At 37.9% G+C, this 23,263-nt stretch overlaps 2 protein-coding genes across 5 annotated transcripts in view; one reads left to right on the forward strand and one right to left on the reverse strand.

Annotated features, from left to right (window-relative positions):
* The window catches only part of LOC136836086 (vacuolar protein sorting-associated protein 26C), a 340,756-nt gene that overhangs the window by 178,589 nt on the left and 138,904 nt on the right, over positions 1-23,263 (reverse strand). The window lies entirely within an intron of this gene.
* The window catches only part of LOC136836111 (uncharacterized), a 169,609-nt gene that overhangs the window by 80,639 nt on the left and 65,707 nt on the right, over positions 1-23,263 (forward strand). The window contains exons 12-14 of the mRNA XM_067100102.1: positions 1,808-1,989; positions 22,580-22,614; positions 22,735-22,909. Coding sequence (XP_066956203.1) covers positions 1,808-1,989; positions 22,580-22,614; positions 22,735-22,909 — 392 coding nt within the window. The remainder of the gene's footprint in view (positions 1-1,807; positions 1,990-22,579; positions 22,615-22,734; positions 22,910-23,263) is intronic.

The following is a 23,263-nucleotide window of genomic DNA, read 5'->3' on the forward strand; positions in this document are numbered from 1 at the left end:
TGACACACATTTTACATGTTCATTAGTGATTGGCATTTCTGAATGTCAATTTGACATCTACACACAATTCCTACCTGTATGCCACAGACTTCATAAAACCATCTATTTACATTCTACAGCATGGTAACTCACTGGTTCCCAGCTTTAGCCTGGCTGGTATACATGACCTAGTACATGAAAAATAATTACTTTACAACTGATGGCTGCACCTTACAGTCTGAATCTCAATTCAGTTGCCATTAAAGCAGAGCAGTTAAAAATTTCAAAAGAACAGGTGGGCCAAGGCAACAGTCACCCTGAAAATGAGAATGTGTAACTTGAGGTAACATCAAGTATTGAATGTGCCTTTCCCCTTCCCTCTTACCAAGCTGGTGACTATTACTGTTGCTAACTCGACATGTTTCCAGACTACAAATTCATTTTGGTACTGCTAGCTGGTCAATGATATTCGTTTTCCTTCCATTTAATGAAATAAAGGCGTGAAAGCGAAATGCAAATACCACAGCTGACTTGCATTCCTTCAGTGACCCTAGATATTAAGGCATCGTTAGAAAGGCCAGCTCACTGGAGACGGCAGATACCTGTGAAATGTGTTAATAAAGGATAAAGTATCCTTTTGCTATACTGCTACATTGGTTAATTAAAAACTCAAGGAATTAATTATTTACATCGTTGCCTCCTTGCATCATAAAGAAGCAAAATATCATGGAACACTTCACGTGGAAATGAAACATCATCATATTTATATTATTTGCTGTGTAGAAGGTAAATTTTTTTTTCTACTCAGTAAAACTTTTGCTGGAACATAATGAGTACTGTAATTGTATGCCCCACTTCAAATACTATAAAGGATATTTCTGGTGTCTGTGGTGTGCCTATCTTTCCCCCAGTAGAAGACGGTCTGGTACCAGAGTTTGCACAAGTCAAGTGATATGATTAGTTTTTAAAGGTCATGTACATCCTGGGGATGGAAAGGGTTGTGTGTGTGTGTGTGTGTGTGTGTGTGTGTGTGTGTGTGTGTGTGTGTGTGTGTGTGTGTGTGTGTGTGTGTTGTAACTAGAGGGGTATAACTACTAATATACTGGTCCGTTAACTTATTTTAAATACATTAGATAGGGATCATTAAGGAATATTACCAGATTTTATGGGACTACTCAGCAGCATAATTAATATGAACGTTAAGAACGTTCATTAAATATCATTCTGAGGGGATTAAAAAAACTAGGCAGTTGGACCGAAGAGACCAGTAAGACAAAATAATAGTGTCGGCACACACACTCAAAAGCAATTTTCTAAATTAAAGGTTAGACATTACTAATATATGGATACGAATAATGGTACAGCAACTCATTTGTTATGGATAGAAGTTGGTAGAACATCAAAATCAAGTCTTCTGAAGGATCTTAGGAATTAAGTGAAAAGGGTAAACGATGCAAGAGGATAAGAGAGGTAACTGGAGTGGAATCTACTCATTATTATGCGAGCCTGTCAGGATGAGAGTGGGTGGTAACTGGAGTGGAATCTACTCATTATTATGCGAGCCTGTCAGGATGAGAGTGGATGGGACTTTTTGACAGGAGAAATGGAAAATTGATGCAGAAAGTACCAGAGTGGACTGCTGAAAGAAGGGAAGGGGTGGGGGTAAACTTATGAGGACTTTGCTGCGGGCAGTGCAGATTAAGTGGAAGAGGAATACTAGAATGACTTGAGGAAACTGAGGGCACAGACATAAGCACAAGAGTTCATCAAGGCACTATGCCTATCCTGAGTTGTCACAACAATTATCGACTGATATACTCCCTTCCAGATCCAAATGTTCTCCAAATAGAACATGCTTCGAAATATTCAGACGCTCCAGAAGTTTTGCAGACACCAACGGTCCTGGGAAGATACTCAGTGAACTCTGACAGGAAAATTGTCTTCGACCAACCCAAGCCGCGGTCTCTCAAAACCGAGTATGCCCCTATCCTCATGGGAAAGCCAGTGGAGGTAAGAATATCTTCTAAAGCTTTTTGTAACTGATCTTTTACAAATGCATGTTATGTTAAATTAGCTATAGGAACTTATATATATATATATGAATTAGGATTTTAAATACAATGTCATTCAAGCTCTTTTCTGGAATGAAGAATTAAATACAGATATATGCTCTGGAGATGTAATTATGCAACACAACACAACACGGTAGAACCAAATCGGACTCCCAGAGACCATACAGACTCCATTTAAGCTCTGAAAAGGAAGTCAACACCACAAGGATATCTCTAAGGAACATTTACTAATGATAATGAATGAATGTATGATATGTATGTGTGTGTGTATATATATATATATATATATATATATATATATATATATATATATATATATATATATATATATATACAGTATATATATATATATATATATATACACACATTAATACATATATGTATATATATACATATATACACAAAACACACACAATATATATATACATATATATGTATTATATATATACTATATACTGTATATTCTGGAGCCCTGGGGGACCATGGAGTGTAACTCCTTTGGACATGGGAAAATGATTCAGCAATTTAGGTATGGAGGGGATAATTTTTTTGTTCCCATTTTGGAAAAGGGAAAATTTTTTTGGTGAGATTCCTTCCCCAATACAGTTTTTCTTGACCTTCCCCCATACAGTTTTTCTTGACCTAAGCCGATGCTGGTACCCATTTACAGCTGGGAGGACTTCTGGTTAATTGGTCTGGGAGCAAACTTGGTCCGAACGTAATAACACTCAGCCATGGTGAGATATACATACTTTTATACTTGTATATAATATATATATATATATATATATATATATATATATATATATATATATATATATATATATATATATATATATATACAGTAATACTTCTGAACTTGCGTGATTCGAGTTGCACTGAATTCACAGACACACGAATTTTTTATTGAACCTAACTAATGGTCATACACGAGTTTTTCACAGACACGCGAACATTTCCATACACTGAGAAACCCAGCAAAAGTGTTTGTTTAATTTTTTTATGTAATTTATAAGTTTTCAAGCTTTTATGTGTAAATTAAATAACATTAAATATTATTAAAAGTAATAATTTCTCTCTCTCTCTCTTTCTTTTAGTGAGATGAATTTTTATGGTACATGTAAACAGGTATGTTTATTTGTATGATAAATAAACTTTTTAAGTAATAATATGTACTAATTTTCAAATATTAATAAGATTAATAAAATTAAATAATAATAATAATAATAATAATAATAATAATAATAAAACTGTAATACAAAATTTGTATTATCTTGAACAAACAAATTCTTCCCTCATCTTTTGTAAGAAGGTGGAAGGCAAAAGCTGTCAGACATGTCATTTAACATGACAAGAATGAGTGTTGCTAATCAGTGGTCAAATTTTTCTTGTAATTCTTCTCTCTCTCTCTGTCCGTAATAATTCATAAAAAATTTCACTCTCTTAAGTAAGGACAACTGTTATCTCTCTCTCTCTCGTTGAAGTTAGCCAACCTCCATGTATTAGTGCACTGTTTCTCTGTATGTCTTTAACTGTACAGTAGATAATTTTGAATTGATCTAATTTTTACCTGTACCGTTTACAAACTGTAAATGCGCAGTTCTAAAGCATAGAGACATAGAGCATTACAGAACAAAGAGAAAGTGACAGAATAAAAAAGTTTGTAAAACGGGGTTGAGAAGACTTCTAAAAATAGATTGGTGGAATGGGGAGAGTCACACACTATATTCTTAAGTCAACCATTTATTTCTTTTTTCAGGGTAATGTATTTAACTCTCTCTCTCTCTCTCTCTCTCTCTCTCTCTCTCTCTCTTGTGTTATTCTCTGTCTCCGTAATAACTGATAAATAATTTCACTCTCTTAAGTAAGGACAACCCTTGAACCAGGCGATTCTTTACCGTTCGTGTTGGTTCTCTCTCTCTCTCTCTCTCTCTCTCTCTCACATAGTTAGCGCTCACACATTTTTACACCTTATTAATTCTCTGTACATCTTTACCTGTACAGTAGATAGTTTAAATTGATCTAATTTGACCTGTATCGTCTACTTAAGTTTAAATGCACTAGTGTTGCAAACACGTTCTAAAACATAGAGACATAATAACTAAGAGTTGTATTAGTCAAAATATAAAACATTGTTTGTTCATGAAAAAGCATTTCAGAACAAAGAGAAAGAGACGCAGAATAAAAAAAGTTGTTAAAAAGAGGTTGAGATGATTCTAAAAATAGATCGGTTGGAAGGGGAGAGAGAGAGAAATTCTCTTACAACTCTCAATTTTTATGTAAACCATTTATTTCTCTTTTTTAAGGGCAATGTATTAAGCTAACTTTTAAATGAAATTACAGTAACTTTAATTCCATTTAAAAGTTAACTCAATAATTTGGGAGCATGATTAGGGCATATTAGTGTTTAACTTTAGAAATAAGCATTTATTAGCATTTTTAGAGACCATGCCAAACTTACGCGAAAATTCACCCTGCGCGAGGGGTTCTGGAACCTAACCTCGTGTAAGTTCGAAGTATGACTGTGTATATATATATATATATATATATATATATATATATATATATATATATATATATATATATATATATATATATATATATATATATATATATATATATATATATATAATATATATATATATATATATATATATGAATGAAATTTTATCACATCACCGTGATTCATATACAAGCATTGTTGCAAACGTCTTTAATATCTCGCTTACACTGAAATAATATATTTTATATATGTTACCGAAGGAAATTTTTAGTTGATAATAAGTTGTTGTCCCATGGGCTGAACCAACGAAGGGCAGAACTCAGACCACAGTGACGCCTTTTAACCCACAAGGCCAACAAGTGGGTTAAGGCATCACTGTAGTCCTGAGTTCTTTGTCCTTCATTGGTTCAAGCCCACGGACGACAAACTTATTATCAACTAAAAAATTCCTTCGGTAACATATATGAAAATGTATTATTTCCGAGGTAGATGAATTGATATTAAAGGACATTATATATATATATATATATATATATATATATATATATATATATATATATATATATATATATATATATATATATATATAGAGTTGCAATTTTAAAGGTGGGGTCTTGCTGGATAAATGGGGTATAATAGGATGATACGGAACTTACCTTAATCATCATAAAAATCTGGACTCTGGCCTTGAGGACAGCTAAAATTACAAACAACAAAATATGGCTGAAGGCCTACTTCAAGAGGGGAGTGATTAGATAAACTCTGGGGTTTAACTTAATTCTTTATATTTACGAAAGAAAACACATCAGAAGAATGGTAGTGTAATTCTGGGGTAATGAGGCCAGAGCAAATGACGGGGAATTTCCTGGAGGGAATACAAATGGGTTGCCCGCTTCAAAAGGCATTGATAACAAAGTAGTGACCACTACGCACACAAGATGATACGCAGATCCACAGTTGAATATTCCTAATCTGCAATCGAAACACTTATGGTTACTCAAACAAAACTAGCACTGTAATGAAAGAATCGAGGAATTGCATAGCAGGTGCCTAGACTGAATTTGATTCTAGTGTCTTGAACATCACATGCCTATGTTACACTTCTCGTAAATGCTTTGCAAATTTAGCAGCACAAAATATAAAGCAACATAGGTATCACTGTAGGTATATCGTACTATGAAAAGAAACAACTTAGTTGGAGGCGAATAGGGAACGTGGCTGACAAAAAACCTTAAATCCTGGTACATGACCTTCCTTTAGGAGCTGAAGTTCTCCAGCAAGAGGGAGGGCAAGTGAATTAGTTCACAACAAAAGTTACTTTTGGATACTGCCAGCCACGTGTTGAAAATAGGCAGTTTAATGGAGCAAGGGACAGAGCTCTGCTCTCCATGGCCGCCGTACAATTCTAAGAGCGAGCTTCTCTCTCCAAGGCCCTTTATAGCTTCGGAAGTTACGTCTTCCTCTTCCTAGTTGGCATTGTGATCACTCTGCCTGCATGGAAATGCAGGCAGCATGACTCTGACTTCAAAATGACAGAACGCACGTGTTCAGCCTGCCAGCTGACCTGCCTCGGGCGACGATTAGCTCTGGTCGGATCCGCACCTGGAATTTAGGGATTTCCAACAGCACTTTTGACAAGAAAGAGATACAAGCGGTTTTCTCCCCCAAAAGCCAGTGATAAGAGAGGCTTTCCAGGCGAATTTGCCTACAGTGAATCATACTAAATTGAATTTATTGATTACTTAGTCCTTTTTCCTTTGAGTTATTGCATGAAAGATGGCGTATGAGGGAATACTCTTAATACCTCCCCCACCTTGATGGCCTTTACACCATTAGTCGGGTTGAAATAGCTTAAGTTACGATATCGCAACAGGCAATAATTTCTCTCTTCACAACCTTTGGGGTACATTAGTCTAAAACATAATATTTCTGCTAAATATCAGAGTCAGTTATAAAGAAAGAAATCACTTATGACTTTTACTCTAATTTGCAGAATTAAATTACGCTGCTCGCAACAGTAATAATTTTACTTTCCAAGAAATTATAATAAGCAGCATTTAATGAATACAAAATAGCTAGATTATTACTTAATTGGTAATAAAATTGAACCTAACATCGTGAGGTTAACATTGTTATACTTAGAATACTCCATGCACTTATTAGTAAAACTCTGAAGTCAAGTTCATGCGGTTAATATACTTTGAGGAGGCAATGCAACGAAAGTGTTCGTGGGCTTTGTAAGGTGTTGCCACAATACTTGAGAGCCACGGCTCAGTGCCATTCGGGGCACTATAAACACTTGTGCCAGGGGCACATATTATAAGTACATGCCATGTATCAGTACGCAATTACTAGGAAAGAACAATAATAAAAGAGATTATCTCACTTTGGGAGTCACTGATAAGGCATACCGACAACATGGCACTGACCTTAAAGGTGCCTTGTGACACTCATCTACGTACATGAGGTATAACATTGTGTGTAATTTATACAGTTTGTGAGCCTGAGACTCGAGAATCATCACAAAAGAATAACAAAAGAACAGATGACATGTAAAAAGTAATTAATAATTGCTGTGAACAGATGATGATTAAATATGCCAAAATTATATTCCTTAGCCTATGGAAATGGCTAGGTTCATTCTTTAGCCCAAAAGGCCTCAAAGGGAAGTGATAGGACTTAAAAATTGGGATACCTGTCAATTGCACTCTGCATCGGCAGTGGGAACACGGTAAACTATTAGCCTTTGTGAGGTGTTAAATATGATTAATTTTGAACAAAATAATGAAAGGAAAAATGTTGAAGGAAAAGAATAAATTACAGAGTTATAAGGAAATAAAATAGGTGAAGAAACCTGACACCCTCTTCTGGATAGGTCCTCTTAGGATAGAGGGGTGGCACTGTGCCAGGTTGACACTAGTGCTAAATGAGTTCAGCAACTCTCTTTTTGTGATCTGGAGCCATCTACGCCCATGATTTTCTTCCGTGGACCTGTTTTAGGTTGATGGTTCTCCTCGGTAGGGGAACCGGTCGTACCAAGTCTGAGGACAACTTAGTGCCACCTGGGTCGGCTTCTTTGATGGCTACAGAGCAGAGGCATTCTTTACAGACCCTGTCCCAAGTCGTTGCAGCTGCTTGAGTTTATCGGCCAGTTGAGGTGTGGCAGAATCCTTACTCACACTCGTGTCTGCGGAGGACTGGGAAAGGGGGGAAGATGTGCTGGAGGTCATGGGGGGCTCGCAGGTTGCAATGACCAGCTAAGGCACAGGTTGCAAGGCCGCACCTTTGAGTGAGCTTCTGCTTTGGTCAGAAGAATCCATATCTCTTACCGACACTGGTAGCACAGCAAAGCCTGGCGAAGAGGGGATCAAAACTGGGATCGCTCAAATGGAGATCTGGGGCATGATCTGGCACTGGGACTAAGGCAGGGCCAGCACTGGTATAGGATTTGGAGATTGCTCGCCATTTGGGACGGATGGAGCTTGGCACTGCTCAGTGCACTCAAGTGGCACTGGCAGAGATTTAGAGTCAATTTTGAGATCTCCGGGAGGGAGATCGATTGGGTGCCTTGGCACTGGCACTGGGGCAGGGCCTGTCACAGGACTGGGCTTTGAAATCTGCTTGAGTGGAGGGGCCCACTGCACAGAGTACTCAGGTGGCACTGGCAGTGGAATGAATGGAGGCTCTTGAGAATTACTCATGCCTAATGAATAACCTGAGGGGCTTGGAAACCCAGATTGTTGTGTTTTTGATAGAGACTGCAAGGCTTGTCCCAGGAGGAGGTCATAACCTCCAGGAATGTAGCTTGCTACAGCAAGGTTGCAGATTTTGGATTTATGAGGTCTCGTGACTCTCAACTGAACAGTAGGAAGTATCATCATTTTAAATTGACTGATACCCTCAATTGTGATGAGTTTACAGCTGTTAATGTTAGCTTTCTAGGGAGCCTTGTCTTTCATTATGAGGGAAATTTGTGCACCAGAGTCATCAAATGCCCTGACCTGGCATGCGGGGTAGCTACCTCGAGGAGGTGCCACATATATGGGAAACTTCAGCTGGAGGGCCCAAAGACTTTAGAATTTGTAACTGCCAAAGCAATGGCATGTGTACTTGATTTATCAGGGCATTTTGCCCATTGGGCAGAGTGCCCATAAACTTTGCAAGTGGGGCAAAAACTCCTGCTATAATCTTTGCTTGGCACTACCCCACTGGAGGGAGCAGGCCCTTTACTTTTCGTCCAAGAGCCAGATGGGGCTCGTTGGGGCATTGTCTCATATGAGGACTTAGGATTTTCTGGCAGAGCCTCAGCTTTGAAATGGCACTGTTCAGTGCGGTGCCCTATTCTCACGCAATATCCACACTCTGGTTTCTTTGGGGCTTGCCCATGTTTGAGAGGGTGCTGAGAGTTGGATAAAGCAGGCGGGGAGCGATATAATATCCTTCCATGAGAACTAAGGTGAGGATGATTGGTGTCCCAGGTATCAGCCCAGCAACAGCACTCAACCATTGTCTTCAGTGCCTTATCACCTAGATGAATGGCGAGAACTGGAGGGGCATAAAATAAGAAGTCCTCGAGCTGGAAGAGTTCAAGGATGTCCTCCACACTAGTGGCTTTGAGAGACTCTAGCCATCATTTTAGGGCCTGGGTCTTTTTGAAGATCCACTCAGACCAGGTTTGGCCTCATTCTCTGGGCATATTCTCCACCTTTTCCTCCAACGGTCAGGAGTTATTTCTAAAGCTTTTATAAAGGCTTGGCGGACAAGAGCGAGATTTCCTTGATCCTCAGGAGGGGGAGCATTGAAGGCAATGGCACCTTTCCCTTCAGGGTACCATCCCAGGATCAGACACTTCAGTAAAGGGCTGATAGGTCATCAGGACCTTTTGAATATGGTCGAGCCAGGCTTCGGGCTCGAATTCATCCCATTTTCTTATGAGGGAGTCTACACTGCTGAGGGGTGAATGTAGAGAGGGTGTTGGGGTGTTGTGCATGCCTTGAGCCGCTATTACAAGCAGATGAGCTCTTTCTTTCTCCCTCTCCTGCCGTTCTTTCTCTTTCTCCTGCTGTTCTGCCTCTTCTCGTTTCTCCCAGGCTATTCATTCTTGCTCTTTCTCCTGTTGTTCTTTCTCTTTCTCCTGTCGTTCTGCCTCTTCTCATTTCTCCTGGGCTATTCTTTCTGCCTCTTCTTGTTTCTCCTTGGCTATTCTTTCTTTCTCTTTCTCTTGTTGTTCTTTCTCTTTCTCCTATCGTTCTGCCTCTTCTCGTTTCTCCCAGGCTATTCTTTCTCCCTCTTCTCGTTTCTCCTGGGCTATTCTTTCTGGCTCCCTTTCTGCCTTGGCATCATCTACTCTCTCTTGGGCCCATTCCCTCAGGCAGTTCCATGTCCTTTCCAGCAGACATGTAGAACTTGAAGTTCTCATTTTGCTGGGCTCTGGATGTCGTAGACATCTTGAGATAACGCTTTTATGGGCGTGACCCTTTACATAATCAATCTCTGAAAAGACTAAAATTTCAGGGTGTCTGAAAAGACTCAAGTTTGTTCGTGATGAACTGGTATTAGTATGTCTCAAAGACTTAGTTTGTTCATGATGAATGAATTTTAATATGTCTGAATAAGAATGTTTTTTCATGATGAACGAATTTTAATATATCTGAATATGAATGTTTGTTCATGATGAACGAATTTTAATGTCTCAAAAGACGCAACTTGGATTTTATGCCACGCACGGACTGGGCCAGCAATAGCTTGAAATTAAGGCGTTCAGGGGAGCGAGGGTTTGTGAGTGTTGAATGCAGTTAGTTGGGTTCCTGAGAACTTAGGGCTTGTGCTAAATGAGTGATTTGGGGTCTCATAAGACTCATGGTTGTTCTAATGAACAAATTCAGCATGTCTAAGAAGACTCAGGGTTGTTCTAATAAACTGGAATAAGCAGTCCCATAAGGACTTGGATGGGTGTGAAATAAAAGAATATAATACATGAATATAAAGTCTTGAAATGGACTTGGATTTCCAAGTCTAAGATGACTCAAGGTTGTTCTAATGAACTGGAACAAGCAGTCCTGTAAAGGACTTGGATGTGTGTGAAGTACACGAATATAAAGTCTCGAAATGGACTTTGGTTTTTTAGCACCAAGGTTTAATGCAAACCTTAAATAACGATTTGCAGAGAACTGTCAGAGCTGGCAGAATTAAAGTAACAGGCTTACATGGAACTGGATACCGCTTATTATGCTTTGAATTTTTTTCTTTTTTTTTTTTACTAGCTCACACAAATAGTCATACTGCTTGAATGAATGCTTATGCTGGCGTCGCAGCAAATATTAGAAAATTGCTCTGGGCAAATGGGAAGCGGTAACTTTGAAAAATTCGCAGTTAAATGCGTGAATGAATGATTATGCTGGCCGTGGCAGCAAATATTATAAAATTGTAATGCTTTAGGAAAATAGGGAACAGTTACTTCTAAATATAAACAATTAAATGCGAGAGAAACAATGTAGCTGGGGCCTCAGCCAAGAGAGGGAAAAAAATATATGCATAAAATGCGACAAGAAAAGAATGTGCTTATTTCAAAAGCGCGATATTAAAACTCGGTAGAATATGAAGAGTACACACAAAAAATTCTTAGTTTACCATGCACGGGCAAATTTTCTGCCAACGATATGTCACGTACTGGGAAAAGAAAGAGGAATATTTATGTTATTCTAGAGACCTGATTTTGTTTACTTAAGTGATTCTCATGGGGCAGGGGACAGTTCCGCACGTGCGCGTGAAGAGAAACAACTAATAAACCGCAGCTGAACAGCCACAATGCAGTCTCGGCTTTAGCTGCCACCTATGTAGTGAAAGCTTTGCAGCATATTTTAACGTGAGTCAACCAATAAATTCTCAAAGATTTTCCTCCTTCTGGGATGAATGAATGGATGTTTCCTTTTTTCTCGTGGTTTGTTTACTGGGAAAAATTGAATGGAATGAAATTTACCATGTGCGTTTCTTTTATAGAAGGAATTTCAACAAATGCGAGTACTAACCACGATTTTCGGCTCACGTGGCCTGAACATATTTTTACAGAATTATGTGATCTATTCAACAAGGAAGAATGATATCTTTGCCTAGCAAATTCCTAACCTCTACGAGAGAGAGAGAGAGAGAGAGAGAGAGAGAGAGAGAGAGAGAGAGAGAGAGAGAGAGAGAGAGAGAGAGAGAGAGAGAGAGTAGCAATATCCTATCTCCAGCGATAAGAAAATTGCTGGACTGGGTCAGCCCATATGGCTGTAATGTGCCTAGCTAGTATTTCGGGACTTTCAAATTGTCCTTATCACGTGGATGAAGGAATAAGGGCACTACTCCTTATTAACTCTTCACCGAGTGTTGCTCCCTACCTTCCTAGTTTTAAAACATGCAGCTAACATGTGATAGCACACAAATCTTGTGTAATAGTTAATAACTCTCTCTTCTCTATAACCGGGATGCATGCACGTATTCTAACAATTCCTAATTCTATTCCAGCCACGATTTTGTTCGTACCTAACAAAAAATAAACATAACACGATACTTAGTGTGGAAATGGATCACTTGTGTGCTTATATGGGAATTTACACTAATTAAGAAGGTTCGTTTCTTGTCTCGCATTCTGCTCTTCGCAAGGCTATTTAGCTGATAACTGCATGTTGCCAAAAGGGGTAAGGACTCAATCTGCGACATTTCAGATTTCGAGATCTCTGGCAATTTGGTCGCCAGTTTTGTCATTTTAAAGCTGGGGTCTTGCTAGATAAATGGGGTATACTAGGATGATATGCAGTTTACCTTAATTACCACAAAAATCTGGACTCTGGCCCTGAGGACAGCTAAAATTACAAAAAAATACGGATGAAGACCTATTTGAAGAGGGGAGTGATTAGATAAACTCTGGGGTTTAACTTAATTCATTATATTTACAAAAGAAAACACAGCAGAAGAATGGTAGCATAATTCTGGGGTATTGAGGGGAGAGCAAATGATGGGGAATTTCCTGGAGGGATCGTCACCCTCATAAACTAACTGCCCAAGTCATTTTTTTCTACTTTGGGAAATTAAAAAAACCTATTCACTTTTCTTACTTTTTATATTATTGTTATTTGTCCTTACACAGCTTCTCGATAGAAGGATAGAAACATTCATAGACCATATTCCTGTAGAAAACGTTAGACTGACTTAGGCAATTACAATGGTAGTGTTTACCATGACTTAGGCAAAATTATAGAACATGCAATTGCTCAAAAAAAAAAAACTAATAATATATAAAATACTTGTACATCCTGAAAACTTTATTTATACTTTCTGGAAATAAAGAAAGATCTTCTATAAAAAAAAAAAAACAGATAAATTCTCCAAATAGTGTAGGTTCCTACTGTGCAGTAGTTTAATTTCATTACTCATGAGGCAAGGAATCACAGTTGTAACAGTCTGCTGGCATTACTGTTTTAATGACTGTAAGTCATTAAATTTCTCTTTTAATAGGGAACCTTGAGGGGAACAGGATCCACTTAATTTCAGTGTTTTGAACTCTATGTGGCAAGTCTTCCCAGGTGGACTGGAGAGTTGAATGACAAACTTGTACTTCTATACTTTTCCATCGCTTTGGTACTTCCAACCCACGCAGATCATGAACTACTGGGTCTCCTGTCTCTTTTCAGGTCTGATGCTCGTGAAGCATGCCTCTATCCATCTTTATGAAGTCTTGTGTTTCATTTGTTTGACAATGTACGGCGATGGTTTGATCCTAGCACACTGGATGATTACTGCATAGTCACGCTTCAGTAAAGTCATCATTAACAATCTTTTCGTTCAATGGTACTAAGCATGGAGTCACATTCCATCTGTGTGTGACCTGCAACGCAGGTATTTTTGAATGATGTTGATGCATACTTTCTAGCTAGGCAGAATAAGCGTTGGCAATGGCAATGCTTCTGTTCTGGCAGCCACATCCATCACTCCAAATTACAGCTTGTAAATTGGGGTGTCTGAAAGTACCTTCAGAATGAAGATACTGCAGACATGCAAAAACTTCACTTCTCAAGTCACCTCTTATTTCATTCTCCAGAGAGGTAACAGTAACCTTTCTGGAAGCAAGATCACAGTGCAGTTATGCACCTGTGGCTTTGTCTTATAGCACATGGAAAACTTGCCATTGTCTTTGGGCACACGAGTACAGATTCCTCGTAGATCCATAGTCCAAACAGACTTACTGGCACTGGCACTTCTTTATCTTCTTCTCCTTCCTGGCTTCATCCTTGAGCTTAATTATGTTTGTCGTACTCATTCTTAGAAATGCTGCATGTTTGAATAAATAATAAACATTGCATTGATCTTTTCGGGGTATGAAGACAGAAAACTTTTCCTCATGGAATCTATTTGTGAAGTAGGTGAGCTTGAACAGCTCTTACTCCTTTTCTTGTCAGCTTCCATTTGTACTCCTGATGAAGGTTTAAGAAGGTCACGGGATACAAGAACTTTTGTCCCTATATGTTGGTGAGTTCTGCACAATGTGACTACAGTACAGTCCATTTAACCAATCCCAGAGGAATTTATTATCTAAATCACTCACTTTAGCCCACTTTCCACTTTTTGGGGCCACGCTGGCCTGATGCACTGGCTCCTGATTGGCCGTCAGTTGACGAGGATGCTGTCTGCTTTACCCTCCTTAGCCTCTACCATGACATGATAGTTCTGCAGAGACTCCCAAAGGTTGAAACAAAAGAGTGGTTTGCAGACTTGATATGATGATCCATTGAAGTTGTAGACAGTAGGCATAGGGAGGCTTGCCTTCCTTGAGTCTTGTAATTTTTTTTCTGGTTTATTTCTTTCCAGATCAAGGCTTGAATGTAGACCTACATTCACTCCAAGACTTCAATGACCAAAATTTACGGAAGATTTGGCTTCGTTGTTCTTCAGTTATCAATTGACAAATGGAAATTGGCTTTTCAGACAAAATGTAGATTGGCAGGTAGGTCCCATTGCAGCAGGTGGAACATCTTCACCACTTTCCTTTACGCTGCCTCCACCCTTCAGTTCTCCGCAACATTCTGCTACCATTTTTTTATGTGACCGTTTGTGCCTCTAATGTTGTCTTCGGGCATGTTCTTCAAAAATAAATGCATCTTTGTCAGCTACATTAGTTTCAGAGTTTGATAAATCACCATCAGGTGGATGGTAGGGGATGCTAAAATATTCAATAAAAGAAAATTATTTCTTAAGGGGATACTTTAGAATATTGATTTAGCAGTATTATTTTTTGCCAAGTCACATCATGACTTAGGCATAGTGATAATAATGCCTAAGTCACTGAGCAGACTTAGGCAGAAAGCTTTTTTTGGGAAATTTATTCCACTTACTTTCTACAACTGACTTAGGCATGTATACTCAGCAGGTGCGCTACACATATTGAGATCGGATTTAGGCAAAATCCAAAAATCAATGAAAAATGACTTAGGCAGTTAGTTTATGAGGGTGACGAAATGTTGTCGCTTCAAAAGGCGTTCATAACTAAGTAGTGACCACTGCGCACAAAAGATGATATGCAGATCCACAGTTGAATACTCCTAACCTGCAATAGAAACACTTACAGTTACTCAACCGAAACTAGCACTGCAATGAAGGAATCGAGGAATTGCATAGAAGATGCCTAGACTGAACTCTATTCCAGTGACTCAAACATCATACGCTTACATTACACTCCTTGTAAATGCTTTGCAAATTTAACAGCACAAAATATAAAGCAATACAGGTCTCACTGTAGGTATATCACACTATGAAAAGGAAGAACTTAGTCGGAGGTGAATAGGGAACATGGCTGATGAAAAACCTTAAATCCTGGTACGTTACCTTTCTTAAGGAGCTGAAGTTCTCGTCTTATGAGGGCCAGCGAGAGGGAGGGCAAGTGAATTAGTTCACAACAAAGTTACTTTTGGATACTGCCAGCCATGTGTTGGAACCAGGCAGTTTATTGGAGCAAGGGACGGAGCTCTGCTCTCTGTGACCGCCATACAATTCTAAGAGCAAGCTTCTCTCTCCAAGGTCCTTATAGCCTCGAAAGTTATTGCCTTTTTCTTCCAGATAGCATTGTGATCACTCTGCCCACATGGAAATGCAGGCAGCATGGCTCCAATTTCAAGATGGCGGAACGCACATGTTCAGCCTGCCAGCTGACCTGCCTTGGGCGATGATCAGCTCTGACTGGGTCTGCACCTGGAATTAAGGGATTTACAATATCACTTTGGACAAGAAAGAGGCTAAAGTGGTTTTCCCCTCAAAGGCAATGGTGAGAGAGGTTTTAGAGGCGAATCTGCCTACAGTAAATCATACTAAATTGAATTTATTTGGATTACTTAATCCATTGTCCCTTGAGTTATTGCATGAAATATGGCGTATGAGGGAATAATAATAATAATAATATATATATATATATATATATATATATATATATATATATATATATATATATATATATGTGTGTATAATATATATATATATATATAAAATATATATATATATATATATATATATATATATATATATATATATATATATATGTGTGTGTGTATATATATATATATATATATATATATATATATATATATATATATATGTATATTTATATTTATATATTTTATGTATATATATAAAATATATACTCACATGTACAGTATATATATATAAAGTGTGTGTGTATAATATATATATATATATATATATATATATATATATATATATATATATATATATATATATTATATAGTACATTGTATCTCACCATGGCTGAGTGTTATTATGTTGGGACCAAGTTTGCTCCCAGACCATTTACCCAGAAGTCCACCCAGCCATAAATGGGCACCAGCATCTACTTGGGTAAAGAAAAACTGTATGGGGGAGCAATCTCACCATATAAATTTTCTGTTTCCAAAAAAGGGAACAAATCATCCTGGCAGGGGTTCCTCCACCAAAAAGTTATTCCCTCTATACCTAAACTGCTGAATCATGGATGAAACTCCTGAGCAGAAATCTCCCACAAAACTTCATACATCAGGATATGAGGCTTGCTAACAGCATGTCCAACTGCCCTACACAGTACACATTCACTGCTACCTTACCCACTCTCTCCCACTACCTGGATCATAAGACCTGTCTTTTTCAGTACCTCTTTGTGCCTCGTATCCATCCCTTTCTTGGTCATCTGTCTTCCTCCTTCCTCCCAACACTTCCAAATTGTATACTCTTCTATTCAACTTATCATCGTTCATTCCTCCCACATGCCTGAACCTTATCAAAACAGATTCAGCCTCTGACCTGCATTAAACCTTTCACTACTCCTTTGTATCTCCCCTTTTCGAGTTTTATACCATATATTCTGCATAAAGAATGACCTCAACAGCCTTTTTACTTCATTTACATTCAACGTCCGCACTTCACTTCCAGAAAGAGTTGGCTGAACAATCCCTGCATATTCTCCAGCCATGGCATCCGTAGACACTCTCTCACACTGTATAAGCAATGGTATTCCATATACACACACTCACTGTATAAAGCAATATTATTGCATTAAAATAAAAAAAAACACTGGCACACAGTAATGCATTTTCCAAAGAACACAGATACTATTTGCACCCAATTACTTATCAGAACATACTATTTCCGTTCTCTCACAATCCATACTAACATTCACTACACCATCTTCTTTGTTTCTTAATCTCATAATGTTGCTCTGGCTCACATTTACTCTTAACTTTCTCCTCTTGCAAACACCCAAACTCTTCAAATATCAGCAGTTTCTCTTCACTAACACCCGCCTCCCCCACAACATTCAGCACTGTAAAATCTTTGGACAGCTGTCATTCCACTCAAGACCCATCTTATTCCATAATTTTTCACCAACATCTACTAGCCTTCATCTTGACTTGTCTTATCACTCCACCCATACCAAGATTTAAACAGCCATGGAGAAATAATACTCCTTTGTCTCAGGACAAATTTTACACCAAACAAGTCATTCTCATGCCTGTAAACTCGAGCACATGCTTCACTTCCTTCATAAAACTTTTTATGGCTCTCAGCAATTAACCTCATACCATTTATTCTCAACACCCTCTGTAATGCCTCAAACAATTATAAGATTTCTTTGGGTTCATGTATGCCAAATACAGATTTCCTTTTACTTTCAAACATCTCACATAATTGTCCCAGAAACACTTGATCCACTCACTTTCTCCCTTCTCTAATTCCGTACCTTTCTTTGCCTATCAAGCCTTCGGTCAGCTGTCTTTCCTTCACAATCAAACTAATACCATACATCATCCCTGGTACACTTGAAATCGTTATGCCCCCCGTAATTCTTACCGTCGTTTCTTGCCTTTACCCCTACATAAAGAACAGTAACTCCTCTCATCTATTCATATGGAACCAAAACTTCATCCAAAGATTCCTTACCTACCTGGGCACCCACTCAGACCCAGGTTCACAGATGTACTGCAGCATATCACTTATAATCCTATCAGCTCCTCGTCCTTAAATAGTAACTTCACAAGCATTCTTAAATGTTCACTAAACCGTTCCATTTATCAAATCCTCAAAATACTCTTTGCATTTACCTAGAAAAGCATTCTCTTCAAGAAACATCTCTCCATTTTTCTATTTTATTTCGAGATACATTTGCCTCTTCACCTTTCTGCATTTACCGTACTATTATGGAATAAATGGCCTGAAGTTCTTTTGTACCTTCTTCCCCATTTATTTGCATGCCTTTTTTCTCTCGCCTTCATGACCACCTCATCCATCCCCGTACTCCAGCATAATTTTTTCTTTCACAAAAACTTACCACTTCCATATATATATATATATATATATATATATATATATATATATATATATATATATATATATATATATATATAATATATATATATATATAATATATATATATATATATATATATATATATATAATATATATATATATATATATATATATATATATATATATATATATATATATTATATATATATATATATATTATATATATATATATATATAGCTTGGAAATTAAAAATATAGCACAAAATGTCAGTGGTTTTGTTTAACCCTTCAAGAGTTCAGTTCATAAAATTAGAAGTGCTGGGGAGGATTTTGGAAGTTTATATATATATATATATATATATATATATATATATATATATATATATATATATATATATATATATATATATATATATATATATATATAAACTCCAAACTTCTAATTTATGAACTGAACTCTTGAAGGTTAAACAAAACACTGGAGCATTTTTAACAATTATTTTTAATTTCCAAGCTTACAGCTTTTCCATCTATTAACCAACTGCCTTCAAGGCTTCGCCAGATTTACAACCGACAGAAGTGTTACAGACACAGGAAGTGTTGCCAGTAAGTTGTAGATGTTACATATGCATTAGCACACCACGACACAAACCACCAATGTGAAATTCCACCACTCGTGTCTTTCCTGTGCGATATTTACCTTTCAGAAATCTCAATTCTCACTTCTTAAAGTCTCGTCCAAGGTCTGGGTCTTTCAACTTTTCTGCTGTACACAGGGGCCCAGATGACCTATACTGTACTTCTCCCTGAGGCTGTGAAAAAGACAGGTCCAAGCCATCTCCATCCCCCTATTATCATCATCTCATCTACATACTGCAGCTATTTCCCACAAGATCATTTCTAACTACATTCTACCATCTGACTCCTAATATTTTTCTTGATGCTTTATTCTCAAATTGCCAAATCTTTTGTATAGAATTTCATTTTCTTACTACAATTTGTTTGTACAGTAATACAAATCGCTCTGACTTTCATATATAGTCTCATTTTTGTAAGAAAATTTCAATCTAGTTAATTTCCATTGTTTCATTCGCTACTTTTAGCCTTTCACTCTGTTCCAACACAAGAGATCCTGCATTGAATAACATTCTATCCTCATTGCTTCTGTTTCTTGTAGATTTACTTTCAGTCCAATCTCTAGATGTATGATGCATTATATCAAAATATCTTTGTAAATAATGTGATGTTTTGCCGATTAAAAAAGTATATCTTAGTTTAACCAGACCACTGAACTGATTAACAGCTCTCCTAGGGCTGGCCCGAAGGATTAGATTTATTTTACGTGGCTAAGAACCAACTGGTTACCTAGCAACGGGACCTACAGCTTATTGTGGGATCCGGACCACACTATGACGAGAAATGAATTCTATCACCAGAAATAAATTCCTCTAATTCTTCATTAGCCGGGTAGGAGAGTCGAACGCTGGGCCAACAGCGGCGTGCCAGGCGACAGCTCTATCCACCCCTCCAAAGAAGAACTTTTTGCCCATTAAAACAGCACCACCTCAGATTTCTCAGTCTATCATGTTTCTATCGTTTTTCTCATCTAACGTTTACCTTCCTGTCTTCGACCACTTCTTTTCATTAAAAAATCTATGGCAAATTCACTTGACAAGGTTTAAGAACTTTGCAGCTACACCATTCATTGGTGGTTTCAGTTAGCTTTACATATTTAACTGGAAAGCCATAGTGATGCAAGGCCTTCCATAATATTGGTCTGTGGATGCTATCATGCCATCAGGAAGGGTTTTTTTAAATTCCATACTCTGCTACGCAAAATGACTTACGGTAAATCTATTGGATCTATGCAACTCCTTCCATATCTAAAATCATCTTGTTCATCTCTAAGCTTTTTTATGTCTCTACAGCTTACCGAGAAAAGCATAATGAGTAATTTCGTTGCAACTGACAAGGAAAATGCCTCTAGTTACCACGTTCATTCAGATAACCCTTCTTTGGTACTTTTGCTATGATTTCCAATTACCAATCATCAGGCTTTGTTTCATCAATCCATATTCTGCAAAACAGTCTAGTGTGTGTGTCATTTAGGTTTCAGCTAAAATCATCCTTGCTGTGATTCCATCATAACCTGAAGTTTTAAATTTCCTTTTCAAAATCTGTGAATTCACCCATAAGCACATTAAGGTCTTCGTCAGTTTCTGGGAAGCCACTTATTCTCCTCATATCTCGTATTCATGACTTCAAAACAATATTGCGCCCAACAGTCCTTCTTTTTATTCTGAAGTTATCTACCCCTGCCTCGTTTTGTCAGGTATTTTCCTCTTTCTTTTCACCCTTGGATATTTCATGAATAATTCTGAGGGCTACCCAAACACCAATGCCACTTCCTGAATGCATGGCTTTGTCAACATTATCGGTCTTTTTGTCCACATAGTCTTGTCCTTTCTTATCTTCATATAACTTCACTACCTAGAATTGATTACTTGGGACATTCTACTCTATGTTCTTCATCTCCTCTTTGACATTTGTCCACACAACTTTTGGTTTTGTCTATTTTTATTGTATCCCAGGTCTCATCTGATTTCAAGGATACTGTCTTGTTATCCCGTATCCCAGTACATTTCTTCCTGCAGCTCGATTTTTTATATTAAACCAGTCCTCACTGATCGCCTACTCCTCTTGAGCTAAGATTTTTAGAACAGCAAATCTTTGACAGTCAACTGCAAAAGCCTCTTGATCAGTGGTTCTCAACCTGGGGGGTGTCAGCAATTACCAAGGGGTGCGCGAGCCCTAGAGAAAAATAAAATATTCTCTAATTATATTCGTTATTCTCTTAACAAGAGTGAGGAACTAATATTCACAAGTTTATGAAAAAATGCAAAAGTATCGCCTTATAACGTTAGTTTTCTAGTTTACTACTCTAGTTGGACTCGTTCGGATCCAAGTACCTTTGTCAAGCTGCATTTTCCACGCTCGTTGCTCTCAAGACCAAATACAGAAACAGGCTGAATTTTGAAGGGGACTTACGCTGTGCACACTCTGGCATTCAACCACGCATTCAAGCTCTAGTAACTAAGATGCAGTGTCAAGTATCTCACCAATTCATTCCCAAAAGAATAAAAACACCACTTCTCTTTCTCGTTTTTCCATTATATAAACATATATATACATACACATACATATTTGCCAATATTGTGCTCTGGGTGTCGTGCCATTTCAGCCATAATGCAGCTACGTTCTTCTTACTGCTTTCTCAATCCCTGCTTGTATCTCTTCTACCACCTGCCCCTTTATCACAATGATTTTTAACCCCCTTCTCTTCTAGTACATTGCTCCAGTCACCATGACTTTCTTATTCAATGTCTCTTTTGTAATCCAAAATAATTTCTAGTAACATCGTCTGTTACATTATAGAGTTCACCCTCACACATTTTCCAACTGGCCAACCTCCTAATAATACCTTTTCCCTTGCTTCCTTTCCAGTCACTATAAGCTTTGTTTTGCATATGCTAATTTTCAGTTTTCTTTCCACTCCACTCTTCAACCTTTAAGCATTTCCACCTCTCCTTAGATTCTGTAGTAAGCACTAGATCACCTCCATACATCACCTCCCAATCCCCAATTCCATTACTGCAAAATAATAAACAGCAAAGGGCTCAGTGCTGATCCCAGATAGACACCAGCATTTATCTCAAATTCTTGCTACCATTCTGTGTGGTGTGAAAATCACAAAATGGCTAGGAACCATGGAGTTTGTGGCACTATACTGACACTGTTACTAAAAAAAAAAAAAAGTAGAAAAATAAGGCTAAGTCTTGGGTTTTGAATGGATGTGGTGTAGGAAAGAAATATATGATAGCTTATTTGTGGACTGAAAGCTGGACGTTAAAACAGTTACAGAAACAATGATGACAGAGCAGAGTATGAATGACAGAGAAGAACAGTATGATTTTCTTTGAGGTAGCCAAGATGAAGAATGAAAGGAGGGGTAGTGCTTGTCAAGTCAGTAAATCTCTTGGGCAGACTAGTTCAAGAATTGTATAACAATTATTGAGTGTTGCACAAGAAAAATTTGTGCTATTAAGTGTGCAGGAATATAATGAAAGTGAAACTGTGTTTGAGATAGAATGAATCTGTGCCTGACTGTTTTAGCATGTGAAAGGGTAACTGTTGTACATAGAACATGACAGATCCAGAGATAGGTATAGCTGAGAGGTAATTAGCACAAAGTCAATGGCACAGCAAGTCCATGAATAAAAAAGTGAGAACAGGAGTGGCTGGAGGGATATCTGATCATTACCTTATAGAGGGATGAATAAATTTGTTTTTATTTAGCATTTCCCAACGTTTTGTGAGAGAGAGAGAGAGAGAGAGAGAGAGAGAGAGAGAGAGAGAGAGAGAGAGAGAGAGAGAGAGAGAGAGTGTAATTGTCGTTAGTGAGTGCTTCGGTTGTTGGAAGAGGGATGAGGTCGTTAGTTTGTTTGCGGCGCTGTCTGTCTGTGGAATATATGTGAGGATTTTTCGGTTTTGGAGGCAGTTTTTGAGTCAGAGCTTTTTTTGGTCTTAAACAGTTTGTTTGTGTGCTGATTCAGAGTTGTTGTTTTTCCTTGTTAGTGTGCTGTTCTTGTTGCTGTATGTTCGTGAGTCGTGTGTTTTTCTGTTTTGGTTTGGTTTGTGTGGTTTTGTGTGCTGTGTTGGCGACCGTGGACGCCTTACTCCATCTTCCAGCAACCGAGGACCAGGGTGAGTGTTGTGTACTGTTTTTTGTGTTTTGAAATTCCGCCACAACCTGGTTGAAGCACAAGTTAAAATAGGTTCAAATTTTAGCTGCAAAGAATGAGTGAAATTTGGTTATGGGTGTAAT

This window comes from Macrobrachium rosenbergii, chromosome 56 (genome assembly GCF_040412425.1).
Source record: "Macrobrachium rosenbergii isolate ZJJX-2024 chromosome 56, ASM4041242v1, whole genome shotgun sequence".
NCBI classification, from domain to species: Eukaryota; Metazoa; Arthropoda; class Malacostraca; order Decapoda; family Palaemonidae; genus Macrobrachium; species Macrobrachium rosenbergii.